This window comes from Sapajus apella, unplaced genomic scaffold (assembly GCF_009761245.1).
Source record: "Sapajus apella isolate SASKATOON/1434 unplaced genomic scaffold, GSC_monkey_1.0 scaffold3, whole genome shotgun sequence".
Taxonomy (NCBI): Eukaryota; Metazoa; Chordata; class Mammalia; order Primates; family Cebidae; genus Sapajus; species Sapajus apella.
In genome coordinates, this window is record NW_022436943.1 from 15192267 (window position 1) to 15206772 (window position 14506).

Below are 14506 nucleotides of genomic sequence, written 5' to 3' on the forward strand. Positions count from 1 at the left end.
ATTTTTTAAACATCAAAAGCAATTGCAACAAAAGCAAAAATTGATAAATGGGATCTAATTAAACTAAAGATTTTCTGCACAGCAAAAGAAGCTATTATCAGAGTGAACAGTCAAACTACAGAATAGAAGAAAATTTTTACAGTTTACCCACCTGACAAAGGGCTAATATCTAGAGTCTAAAAAAAACTTAAACAAAATTAAAAAAAAAAAAAAAAAACCATTATAAAGTAGGCAAAGGACATGAACAGACACTTCTCAAAAAAAGACATTTATGTGACCAACAAACACATGAAAAAAAGTTCATCATAACTGGTCATTAGAGAAATGCAATTCAAAACCACAGTGAGATATCATCTCATGCCAGTCAGAATGGTGATTATTAAAAAGTCAAGAAACAACAGATGCTAGTGAGGCTGTGGAGAAATAGGAACTTTTTTACACTGTTGGTGGGAATGTAAATTAGTTCAACTATTGTGGAAGACAGTGTGGTGACTCCTCAAAGATCTGAAACCAGAAATACCATTTGACCTAGCAATCCCATTACTGGGTATATACCCAAAGGAATATAAATTATTCTATTATAAAGATACATGCACACATATATTCATTGTAGCAAAGAATTCCACTATTCGCAATAGCAAAGACATGGAATCAAACCAAATACCCATTAATGATAGATGAGATAAAGAAAATGTGATATATATACATTTTATACACACACACACACACACACACACACACACGTACCCCGGAATACTATGCTGCCATAAAAAATGAGATCATGTTCTTTGCAGGGACATGGATGGAGCTGGGGATCATTATCCTCAGCAAACTAACACAGGAACAGAAAACCAAACACCACATGCTCTCACTTATGTGAGAGCTGAACAATGAGAACACACGGACACAGGGATGGAGCAAAACACACTGGGGCCTGTGGGCAGGGGCTGGGGAGAGGGAGAGCATCAGGATAAATAGGTAATGCATGCTGGGCTTAATACCTAGGTGATGGATTGATAGGCGTGGCAAACAGCCATGAGACACCTTTACCTATGTAACAAACAAACCTGCAAGTCCTGCACATTTATCCCAAAACTTAAAATAACATACATTGTTTTTTTCTCTAATCAAATGCTAATTTTTTATGTTATTATTAACACTTCATGAACATTTCATCTAATAGGTGCATCATACTCATTACTGCTTAATGTTTTGGTTGGATCAGATTACTCACTATTATAAATAAATTACTCGTTATTATAAATAAAACAAAGAACATCTTGGATTAATTTAATTTTTTAAATGGTTTTAAAATATTTAAAATTAACTCCTTAGATATACTTCAAATGATAAAATTAGTCAAAATACATGAATATTTTAAGACACTGCATAAAATTTGAAGGAAAAAAGGTATAAACTTGATAATAAAGCATCTCTATCTGACTTTAGCCTCTGGATTGGGCAGTAAACAGCAGAATCTCAGAATGTCAGAAATGGCAATAAAGTAAGAAGTAGTTTAATTCAACTCCTTCATTTTACAATGAGAAAATGGGGCCTTAAAAGAGGTTGAATTTTTTTTTAATAATCCCTTAATTAGTTTGGGCAGGTAGTAGCAGATATACAACTTAGTTGCCCATTTCCTGAATTCCAATCCAGTGCTTCTACGAACACTGAAATCTTCAGGATTGAGTGGGTAGAGGAGATATGTCAAGCAAATATTAAAACACAAACTTTCGTCAGCATGCAATATACCCCAGTAACAGACCTGCTCATGTACCCCCTGCATCTGAAACAAAACATGAAATTATGAAAAACAAACAAAAAACACCCCCCAAACCCTGGATAAACTATGTGGCATCTCATTGTCAGCTACAATGTAATATGCTTAATTCAAACAAGACCCTTGTCCTTGGATTCTTTCATACAGTAAAAATAAGCAAAATAAAGGTCAACTCTTAGAGTTTGAAGAAGATCCCTGAGTATTGTGATATTTAGAAATACCAATAAAAATAAATTATCAATCATGTTATAATTCCAATAGAATGAAATTTAGAAAGTTTAATAATTTCTGAAAGAATGAATTTTTGTGTGAAGCATTCATCAAGTATAGCCAACTGATTATCTAGTGAGACTATGTGGTGTTGCCTTTTTGCCTTCTGTCTAAACATGGAAAAAGGAGGCATACCTAGCTTCGCTCCTAGTACCTATAACTCCATCAGAAGAATTACTCTCACAAGACACCAAATAGTTCATATAAGTTTTCTAAGGAAATTATAGGTTATTTTCTAATTAATATAATTAAAATGAACCAATGCTAAAAAAAACCTATAAGCCACTTTTCTGTGCAGAACTTGCTCATAATTGACATTAAAATATTTCTATAATCTACAATCTTCTAGCTTAGAATTTGTAATAGGTATTTTCAAACTTTAATGGACTAGGGAAGATATATTTTCATAAAGATAATGGAATTTGCCAATTTTGTAAAATGATTTTATGTATTTTAAAATAATCATCCACATTGTAAGAGTGAGCCAAGATGACAGAGAAAAAGGGCTGTTTGGATTACCATTAATCCAATCACATCCATCTACACTGCTAATATTCATTTCTTCTTTTCTCCTCTCCTCATTTTATATGGGCTCAAACATTCTTCTACACATTGTCAAATTGTTTATTACCATTTATTCCAGTTGTTAGAAGATACACAGTCTGTTCCTAAAGCATCATCGAATGTGTGAAGACTGTATGATAGAAGAAGCCCTGATGTGGGGCTGCAGGGGCTACAGAGGAGCAACCAGGAGGTGGAACACAGAGTTCTAACTGCTAGGGAACGAGTGAAGAAAGAGAAAGTATCCGTCAATCTTCACCAGTCAGTCCTTAAATGGCACTCTCAATTGTACTGTTGTTAAAAAAAAAAATGAGACAAAACTCTAAAAACTTAAAATTAGAAAATAAATATAGAACGATTTTAGAGTTGGAGGCAGGAAACCTGAACCCCAGCCCTAGCTTTTAGACTTCCTGGCTGGTTGCTCCCTTTTTCTGAACCTTGATTTTTCTTCAGTGTGCTTCCAAAAACAAGTACAAATTAAAAGCAGTTGGCTTAGTTCTCCCTGTTGAAAATATGGAAAGAGATTTCCCTCCCTTCCATTTGATTTGGGTATTTACTTTACAAAACTGTTAATTGCAATTACTTCATCTTCTTTTTGAAATACATATAAATCCACTTGAAGGCTAGATTGGCATTTTGTCAGCTTTATGACCCAGGAATGTCTTTCTCAAGGACCTAGGGAGGCAGAGTGGGGGCAGAAGCCTTACTCCAAATTTCAGAATTACCTCCTGTCATGAGAATATGAAATGCTTGTTTTTCTTTTGCATAAAGTCAACTAGCTAACATAAATAAATGGTCACCCCAATTACCAGGAAAAGTTAGAATGATCTATGACAAATGGTGCTGTCAATCCTCTTGGGGACTAGATACTGATTGTATTGAAAATATGTATGTAATAGGCTGCATGTGTTTAGCAATATAAAAAGGTAAGATTTCTTTCTGTCTTCAGTCTCTTAGTAGGTTGCCTGTGATGTGCACCACATTTTGGCTTCATGTTTATTCAATAGTACAAGCTTTCTTTCTCTATTAGCTTTGTGGAAAGGATTCTGAGTTAGGAAAATATTTTATTTGAATTATATATCCCCAACCATATGATAAGAGACTAACACCGTAACCCTTAAAAATTTTTAGTCTGTAATTTGATTCATTTAGAGATAAATCTTTAGACATCTTTTAATTTCTTTCATGCTACCCTCCGTACAGTAATACAGAAGGAAAACTATATCCTGGCATCTTGAATAAATGGATAGATTGAGAAGGTGGAGGTGTTCTGGTGAGCAAGAAGGGAATGAGATAACACTTCAAAATTAAAACAACGGACTTACAAATTTATCTTAGGTTGGATGCTCAAGACCCTACATGCTCTACCAAGGACTGTCCTAAAACAAGAAACAGGTCACTGGATACAAAGACAATGAACAACACCAACAAAATAGTGAAAACAAATGAAATCAACAGATAATGAAGATACTCCAACTTGCAAACAAGCAAGGCATTGCCCTTTGGAAGATAAAACCCACAAGGCATCTTTACTCCAGGCAGTGAGCACTTGTGTAATGACCTGGCAATATGAGATGCACACATTCCTGCTAAGCTCCAGTAGGGACTAGCACTGTTGTTGGCGCTCTAACCTCAATACCCTACAGTAAGATGCTAGGAGAATACAGCATAAAAGGCCATAATAATGTGAGTTCTGCTGATGAAGAGATCTTAGCTTCAGAATAGAACCATGTTTTCACGTATAAAAGAAAGCAACAAGGCCGGGCGTGGTGGCTCAAGCCTGTAATCCCAGCACTTTGGGAGGCCGAGGCGGGTGGATCACAAGGTCAAGAGATCGAGACCATCCGGGTCAACATGGTGAAACCCCGTCTCTACCAAAAATACAAAAAAATAGCTGGGCATGGTGGTGCATGCCTGTAATCCCAGCTACTCAGGAGGCTGAGGCAGGAGAATTGCCTGAACCCAGGAGGCGGAGGTTGTGGTGAGCCGAGATCGCGCCATTGCACTCCAACCTGGGTAACATGAGTGAAACTCCGTCTCAAAAAAAAAAAAAAAAAAAAAAAGCAACAATTTCAAGACAGGCTACAGTTTCCAAGGTGTAGTAAAATCAACAGTAAGAAAGAATCAATTGCCTGTCTTCATTGGCACCTGCCAACTGTAAGAATAATGTGAAATTTCAGCCTTTTTTTAAAATCCCATGCTTGGTTTACTATTCCTTTTCCACTTCTCCTCACCTCACAGAAAGAGGAGTCTTAAGTAGCAGGTCAGGTGGTTACGTGTAAAAGGTTCTAGACATCCAAGCATGGTCTTTTTCTTCTAGTCTTTGAAGCTGAGTGGATAAGCCAACCAAGGTGTCAGCCCCCTCTTGCTTTCTATCTCCTCCAAGTATGCAGCCATGTGGGTAATCTGAAGACCTGGTCTGTAGATCTAGCTATACGGAACTCTACTCTTAGAATTTTGTAGGATTATAAATTTGCCACAGTATAGTAAACTGCCTTGGCAGAAGCAGAAAGGAAAGCAACCTTATCTGATTTGTTCTACTACAGTTTATCCTTGGCTTTTATTGAGAGACGTCATAAAAAAAATGGCATCAGCTTTAAAACGTGTGTGTGTGTGTGTGTGTGTGTGTGTGTACGCCCACGCACACATGTATTGTATAAATGCTACTTAGGGTGGTACTTGCTATGCTGTTTAGATGACTTCATATGAAGGCCTATATAATAAGTTTATGTCAGAAAACAGAGTTAGAAAAAATAGTTTCTTCCCACATATTCAAGTGTTTTCTTTCATTACACAGTTACATAGGTTATTTTGCTCCTGTTTTCATCCTGGCTGCTAGGAATCTCATAGTTAAGTTTGTTGCTCTCACGTAATACTTTGTGATTGCATAAGCTTTATTAGTATAATTAAATTTTGCTTAATTTGCTTGATTTTCCCTGTCAACCTCCCTCAATTCCCACCAAATTATTGACTCTTGCTACTTTTCTCTTTTTAAAATTGGTTGCATGGTTTTACTTCCTTTGATTTTTATCATAAACTATTTCAAACCAAACAAACAGAAATGTAGTCTTTCAAATAACCTGAAGACTAGCAACATAAATCGCAAAGGTCTTACAGATGACTCTGAATTAAGTTCTCTCTCTATCTCTACCCTATTCTTTCTATACGCAAGAAGATATTAATGGATATTCATGCATTAGAAACATAACAGAAAACTGCAAATAGGCCATTCTTTCAGCCTAGCAGAGAGAATTGCCTCCAGCAGAACTATTTTAATGGGTACTATGTCAGCACTTTTTTGAACATTTTAAATTAAAAGGTCTATAAGTTATATTTGCTTAGTGTTAAAATGTGAGGAACATACTATAAGTAAAATGATCTCTTAAAAATTTTCTTATTTTTAAAGAAGTTATAGGAAACATTAACCTGTTTAGTTGACTGTGCGACATTTAGCAACATCATCATAGATAAAGACACATAAAGCAACCTCTTAAAGTTGGATGCAATGACTCACACCTGTAATACCAAGACTTTGGAAGGCCAAGGCGGTGGATGGCTTGAGTTTGGGAGGTTGAGAACAGCCTGGACAACATGGCAAAACCCCGACTCTACTAAAAATGCAAAAAGAAATTAGCAGGCGTGGTGACATGTGCCTGTAGTCCCAGAAACTCAGGAGACTGAGGTGGGAGAATCACTCAAACCAGGGAGGCAGAGGTTGCAGTGAGCTGAGATCATGCCCACTGCTCTCCAGCCTGGCAATGAAGCAAGACCCTGTCTTAAAAAAACAAACAAATAGGCCAGGCATGGTGGCTCATGCCTGTAATCTCAGCACTTTGGGAGGCTGAGGCGGGCAGATCATGAGATCAGGAGTTTGAGACCAGCCTGACCAACAACATGGTGAAACCCCATCTCTACTAAAAATACAAAAATTAACCAGGTGTGGTGGCACACACCTGTAATCTCAACTACTCAGGAGGGTGAGGGAGAAGAACCGCTTGAACTTGGGAGGCAGAGGTTGCAGTGAGCTGAGATTGTGCCACTGTACTCCAGCCAGAGCAGACTCTGCCTCAAAAACAAAACAAAACAAAACAAAACAAAACAAAACAAAACAAAACAAAACAAAACAAAAAAACCCTCCTAAAGTACTTTATTATATAGACATTTTCTTTGAATAATCATAATGATGAGGATAACTAAAACTTGTAGACTATCTCTAGTAGTTCCAGGCTCCTTAAATGCACTACCTTTTAGGAAACTTTAATATCTTCCTTTATGCCGCCCAAAAAGCTGAGGAACAAAAGACAGAATTCAAAGCACTAATAATGCTCAGGTTGTTTTAGGAGGTAGGTCTAACACTTTTTTCACCAAGCAAACTGAACAAGCATACATAAAACATCTGCACAATTTTAAACCACCAATAAAGCGAATGTTTGGCACCTTTTCTAGTACAACAGCATTTCAACATTCATTTGTGAAGATTTCTGAATTAGAGAACTCTCCCTCAATTACCCAGATGTACGGATAATCAGCTTTGAGTTTTGGAAGTATACACTCTTTCTGGTATTTTCTCTTGTGGATCTTGGTAACCATACATCAGTAATTTGGTTGCATAGGAAAGATGGGATCCTGAGCAGAAACAGACTGCAATTGCTGCATAGACCTAAGCAATAATATACTTTCAAAGTGAACCAGGGAGGCAGGTCAGCGTTTGGGGTTGTGTCAGTTTCAAAAGGACAGGATGTGTTAACATGGGGGGTAGGAGAAAACGTTTCCCTCTCCTCCTCACACTGTACTTTGAGTGGACCCATCTGGCTAGGTAGGTGAAACAAAAGGAAGCCTTTGCCAGTGCAAAGGGAGACAATGATGCTGAAAATATTTTTTTGTTCCGCCCCTGCCCTCTCCAACACTGGAAATATTAAGCTTCTGAAAGTGAATGTGTATTATCCTTGATGTTATAAAAGGAGACAGAAAAGAAATAAAATGATCAATAGCTAATAGGTAAACATTTCTTAGGAAACAGTACAAGCCAATGAAGTGAAGATGACCAGGATGTTTTTCCTTCATATTGATTTTTGCCATTTAGCACTAGCTGAAATTAGCTTCCATTACTTTAAGTTCTATTTTCAGAGTTCTAGGGGACATTTTAGGTGATTTGAGGGTCCCTTTTCTCATGATGTGTTAGAGCCAGCATGAAGGATGAAAACAAAACTCACGTAGGTCCAGTCTTGAATGAATCACCAGAGATATTTTGCCACAGTCACCTTACGTGGTCTGTACTCTGAAAGTTATTTTGTATCATTGAAGTTATTATAATATAACCCACATTTGTGGTGACTGTCACCGATTGTGATGATCTTAAAATGATGGCTGTAACTGTAGGTTATCTTGTGACAATCTTAAAGACTCTTGAAATGACTTGTGGTGGCAATCTTCATTCTCATGGGCATCTGGGTAGGATGGGAGTGTTGCCACCAGAGGTATTTGTATGATAGCCAAAAGCAATATTTGGCAATAGTACCAAATGATTGATCATTACAGAATCCATGGGATGAAACCATATATACTACATGTCTTACTGAGCTGACTTCCCTGCAAGTAGGAGGGATTCACCTGTAGGTGAATAAAAATCTGTTCTTGTTCAGCTCTGATAGTGTCTTTGTTCTCTGACGTATTTTGTTAATGTTACATCAAATAGGAAAGGTCTGTCTACTTTACAAACAGAAGCAAAACCATCATACAATTATTCTCATTTAGCAATTATTGAGCATTAATTGAAAGTTGGCATGCTGGAAAACTCACTTCCTGGGGGAGAACTATTATTTAGAGCACCACAGATACTGTGTAATGTACATAACATATTTCAAACAGCAATTTATTAAAAATTACAATGTTTTCCCTAGAGAATGGATTAGCTATTCACCATTAGGACCAGGTCTAATATTTATGAAATGTTCACAAATGATTCATTATGTTTCATTTACAAATAGACTCTAATGGGAGACATTTTTATTTGAAGTGCTATTTTAATGAATTGTCTGTTTTTATGAATTCATGTCCAAGACTGAAATAATTCCTTTTTGCTCCCTTTCCTTGACCTTACACTTGAGCCTGCCGCTGCTTATCTGTGTTTCCTATTTCTTCTATTCAGATCATGTGATCCTTCCCTCCGTAGCCTGAACTAGAAAACCTTGGACATATTTGTGACTCTCCCTCTCCCTCACACCCCGTTTCCAATCAGTCACCATGTTTAAGTGGTTCCTTGTTGCCTATCAAATAAAAGGAGTCAGCTCTTCTTAATCTGAAGATACATTCACAGCCTGGGAACCATAATGTTCCAGTTTTCCATTCTCCACCAAGCAGACTATCCTAGCCCCCACTATGAGATGCCTTTCCCTCCCTTTTTCCCTTCAAAAGCCAGCTCAAGTGTTGTCTCCTTCCTTTAACTTTCCAGATATTTTTACTCCCTCTCCCTAGACAGAATCAGTAACTCCCTCATTTATTCTTTTATAGACGTGTATGCATACTTCTCAGTTGTCTTTACTTATCTATACATTTAGCTTATACATAAGACTGTAAGGTTTTTGAAATCTCACTGTTTTATTTTTGCATCTTCTATGTATACCATGTTTACTTAGCACATAATAAGGCCTTAATGAAGCTTGCTTGGCTGAGTTGAAAATTCTATTAAAAGAAAAAACAAAACGAAGTTATGACTCAGCCGATATTTCATGTGAATACCACTGTGCGATTGGTAATGGAGATAAAGTAGATGTAGGTGAAGAAGAAAGTCTGAGAGCAGTTCACTTAGTGTTCCAAATAGAATAGTTACAGAGACAGCAGCTTAGAGCAGAAAGGTAAATCAGAGACTACCTTCATCCAAATAACTTACTTTCATTACATTATTCTCTCTCTTCACCCTGCTGCTTGCCATTTTCTATGCCAGTTTCCTAGAAAAGCACTTTATAGTCCCTAGACCATAGTAGACACAAAATAAATATATATTGTATCAATGAAAGAACAAATGAAACAATTCCCTCTCTTTCATTTTACAGATAAGAAAACAGACTCAGAGATACAAAGAAGAGGAAAGCTGAAACCATCCCTTCTCCAAGCTGCCACTATATTATCTACATTGAACTAAGTGCTTTTACTTCATTTATGCAACTTTATCCTCTCAGGAAAATTATACAACTATTATGTTACATAAAGAACTTACATGAAGTTTAAAACCTGTGCCCTGTGATCATACCATGATGCTATTTTTTTATGCAGTGTTTATTGTATAGTATTTCCTCTGCCACTTGCTGGCATGGTATTCATGGACAGTAATAGGACTGATGATTGGTTTGATGCTCAGAAAATCTCTGCTTTCCTTATCTGTGTTTTTTAGATGGAAGCAAATGACTAAATACAGGAAGCTATGATCTAGTGGCAAGATTATTAGACTTGAAGGCTGAAAATCAGAGCTCAGCTCCTAATCTTGTGATCTTATCTTGAACAAATCCTTTATCGTCTTGGAAACTCAGGTTTCTCATTTATAAAGCATAGTACATACTACCAATTTTGTAGAGTTATCTGATGAACAGATGAATGAATAATGACTATGAAAATATAGTTTGTCCACATACAATTAAGGTATTCTTTTTATTAAGCTGATGTAAGAATGAGGAAATGTGTATAAAAAGGTTTCCTCGGCTATACATTTACGTTCTTGTATTCTCTTTGTTACTGTTTTGCAATTTCAGTGTACCACAGCCTGAATTTGCGTAAACAGATAATAGCAGAATAAATAAGCACTTCCTCACTAATATGACTTCCATGCAATATAGCATATTTAAATGAAATTCTGCTAATTCTTTTGAATACAATTGAACAGTAATAGAGAAATAATAGTTAAAAAGATATTTATTCTTGTCATGAGCTTCCATTCTCATAAGAAAATCAAAACAATCCAAGAAAAGAGACAATATGAAAATTAACATCATTACACAGACAGTAGTAACTCTGATGAGAAAAGAAGCCATTGGCAGCTTGTTTTAGCAGTAATTGAAAATGTGACTTTTCAAATGTTCTGTATTAGCTGCAGCTCTAAATGCATACATTTACAAATGAATCTGATAAAAATATAATTTGCGTTTCTCAGTTACATAAATCATGTCTTTTATCTCAAGCAAGGTACAGAATGTGTCATTTGTTTCTTGTTGATGACTTCATCTCTGCTCTTTAATGTCAATATTACCCCATGACCCAGTATCAACATTTGTTATGTTCATTGCTTTCCATTTTTAATAAAATGTTTTTCTAAAACAAAAACAAACCAAAGTAAGAGAAATTATGATGTATTTTTCAGTATAGCTCTAAAAATCTCTGAATACAGTAGAGAGCCCTGGGGTACTGGGTATGAATAAAACCTTAGAAGTGATCTAGTTCTGACCCTCATCTTAGTGTTCAGAAAATGAAGCTATAAGTGGCTGAAAAGAAGATATACCAGTTTTCAGAGAACAAAAACAAGGAAAGAGCTCCAGGCTATCTTTGAGCGTTCTTCTTACTATACTAAATCAGAAAATAATCAATTTTAACACATATAATTTAATTCTCATTTATCCAAATGATATCAGGAAAAAAGGAAGCTTTGCTGAAAATTTTTATGTTAACTCTTCAGATGTGGATACTGATGGGCTGATGATATGTATCTTGGAGAAAACTAAATAAATTGGATGATAGGAGATCTCAATAGCCTGGAACAATTGGCTATATCTAACAAAAGAGAATATAACAGCGATAGACACAAAGTCAGCACTTACAGTACAAAAACTAATGGTAAAAGTACATGAAGTGGGACATATGGTTTAACAGCAGAACATAATTTTTTTCAGTAGTGGCTGTTTTTAAAGAACTAAAAGTTATATAAATTTACTCTTGTACTTTTTCCCAAATCAACTCAATTCCACTTAACATAATAGAAGTATATACAGAACAACAAAGGGGTTAATCTGGTCTACTCTCTCCTCCTGGATTCTCAATATAGATACAGACACTGACAAATGTCAGTGTAGATCATGGAGAGGAAAGACCAGAGTGTTAAGTGACTCAGACCCAAGTCCTTTGGGAAAGGTAAAAGGAATTGGATCTGTCTCTCTGGAAAACAGAACTACATTTGTTGTATGGGAAAATTGGGCATGAGAGGAACATGTATTTTGTAATAAAGAAGGCTAATTGATTGAATGGAAATAATTTAAGGTACAGAGGGCATGAATTTGAGTATTGGCACCATTGTTAGTCAGTGCTGTGACCCTGAGAAAAATCTCTAAGAAACTGCATCTCAGGTTCTTGAGGTGCAATATGAGAACAGGAATATCTACATTACAAGAGTCTTGTGAAAACTAAATTAAACGACATATGTAAAATGTCTACAGTACAGGGAATGCATTTAATAGCCAACCAAGGTCTGGGCATGGTGGCTCATGCCTGTAATCCCAGAACTTTGGGAGGCTGAGGTGGGCAGATCACCTAAAGTCAGAATTTAAGACCATCCTGGCCAACATAGTAAAACCATCCTGGCCAACATGGTAAAAATTAGTCTCAACTAAAAATAATAAAATAAAATAGAATAAAACAAAATAGCTGGATGTGGTGGCAGGTGCCTGCAATCCCAGTTTCTCAGGAAGCAGAGGCAAGAGAATTGCTTGAACCTGGGAGGCAGAAGTTGCAGTGAACTGAGATTGTTCACTATACTCCAGCCTGGGTAACAGAGAGAGATTCCATCTTTCTCTCTCTATATATATATATACAGAGAGAGTCAACCAACATTGACCTTTCCAACCAGTTCTCAGGTAGAGTCATTAGTGATTTTTATTAGATTTTATTAGATAAGTGTCTTGTAGAAGGATTATATAAGCAGGTATGAGAAGGTTAGGCATCTGAGATCCTTGCCAATGCAGCAAGATATATTTATATGTTGACCAAAAACATTTTATTGTACTTTATTCTAATAAGGATTATTATTTAAAATAGTGGATGCCTTACAAGTTATATTGCCTTATAAAACTACAAGAAACTTTCACTAGTATATGTAATAAAATGGTGCTTATTTACTTACCTATAAAGTGCAGAAAGGGGCCTCTTGTTTCCAGGTTTTGGTCTGTATGGTTTGGGCTCTCCTGCCATGTTGATATCTGAAAGCATAAAATAAAACAGCACTGATTAAGAAAATATAAAACCACTTGAGAAAAGTAAATCATACACTTTTATTTTTCTTTTTGTTATTTGTTTATGCAAATATTGCCACCATTAATTCATTCAACATATATTTATGGAGCATTTACTCTATGCCAGGCACTGTTTGGGATATGTCATGTACAAAACAGATTATGTCTCTGCCCTTGTGGAACTTATATTCTACTGGGGGAGAAAAGTAAGAAACAAACATAATCAATAACAAATATATATCCATATTAGAAAACGATGAGTACTATAAACAGCCAAAACGTTGAGTACAGTGAGGAGAATCAAGAATGCTTCCCTCCGCCCCTAAAAGACAGGGTCTTGCTCTGTTGCCCAGGCTGGAATGCAATGGTGCAATCACTACTCACTGCAACCTTGAACTCCTGGTCTCAAACAATCCTCCTTCCTCTACCTCTGAAGTAGCTAGGACTACAGGCATGTGCCACTATGCCTGGCTAATTTTTTAAATTTTCTGTAGAGATGAGGTATGGCTAGGAGGCCCAGGATGTCTCAAATTCTGGCCACAAGCAATTCTCCTGCCTTAGCCTCCCAAAGTGTTGAGATTACAGGTGTGAGCCACTGCGACCGGCCAGAAATGCTTCACAAAACAAAAAGAGAATGAAATATCCTTCTGATTTTCAATTTCCGCTAAGAATTTTTCAGTATGCATAAACATTTGTATGAAATATAGTTCTGTTCATAGGAGAACTTATTAAATTTTCCATGATATATTTTCCATTTATATAGAAAAGGAAGCTAGAAGGATTTGATCATAAATCATACCATGTTTACTAAAGAAACAACAAAATGCACTCAGCAACTGGAATATGCAGTTACAGAGTTCCAAGGTGGTCAAAAGGAGAAGAGAGCACATATTTTTGCCTTCATGAACTGAAAATATTATCGTCTCTGAGATAGACAAAAAGAGGTTTAAGTATGTGACAAAACAGTGTATGCATACAATTGACCAACCTCAATCTTAAAGAAATATGTAAAACTGTTAAGAAATCGGAAAGTTGGGTGGACAAGGTTTGGAAAGTAATATAAATAACTAGATTAAATAAAGTTATAATTTCTAAATGATGATAGAAAGGGAAATCTAAAGGAGATGAGCTACAAGAAATCAGGGATATTATTTTGACAGAAAGCAAAGGGAAAACTTCTATTTCTTGCACAGTGGACTAAACATACTGAGCTATCCACCACTGAAAACAACCAAAAATTCTGGATGAAATTTGAATGTATCTTTTTAAAAAATGTAACATAAAACTAGCAAGAATGTAAGAGATTTGAATATCCCACACCTGAGTAGAAATAGGAAATCAAATAGAAAAAGAACACTGCACCTAGCTTGTTCCTTAAAGATATTTGCTGCAGCCAGAGCATGAGTTTTAGTTTTCACATCCTTGTGGTTCAGTGGAGACAGGTGACTATGCCCAGGTTAAGGAATATGAGACAAATAATCATCAGATTCAACATATGTGACAAATATGTGACAAAAATCTTTAGCAACTAGGAAGAGAAGACAGATTCCTTACTTAATATAAGAAGATCTGCAAAAGTCTGTATTAAACATTATACCTAATAGTGAGACATTGGGCACATTTGCTTTAAGATAAGAGAATTTAAAAGGACACCCACTATATTCAACTCTATATAACATTGTACTAG

General features: G+C 36.1%; 1 protein-coding gene across 9 annotated transcripts in view; it reads right to left on the bottom strand.

Annotated features, from left to right (window-relative positions):
* RALYL (RALY RNA binding protein like) overlaps window positions 1–14506 on the bottom strand; it is a 729873-nt gene that overhangs the window by 164806 nt on the left and 550561 nt on the right. For all 9 annotated transcript variants that reach the window (XM_032250205.1, XM_032250214.1, XM_032250239.1 and 6 more), the window contains one exon: window positions 12711–12786. In XM_032250205.1, coding sequence (XP_032106096.1) covers window positions 12711–12786 — 76 coding nt within the window. The remainder of the gene's footprint in view (window positions 1–12710; window positions 12787–14506) is intronic.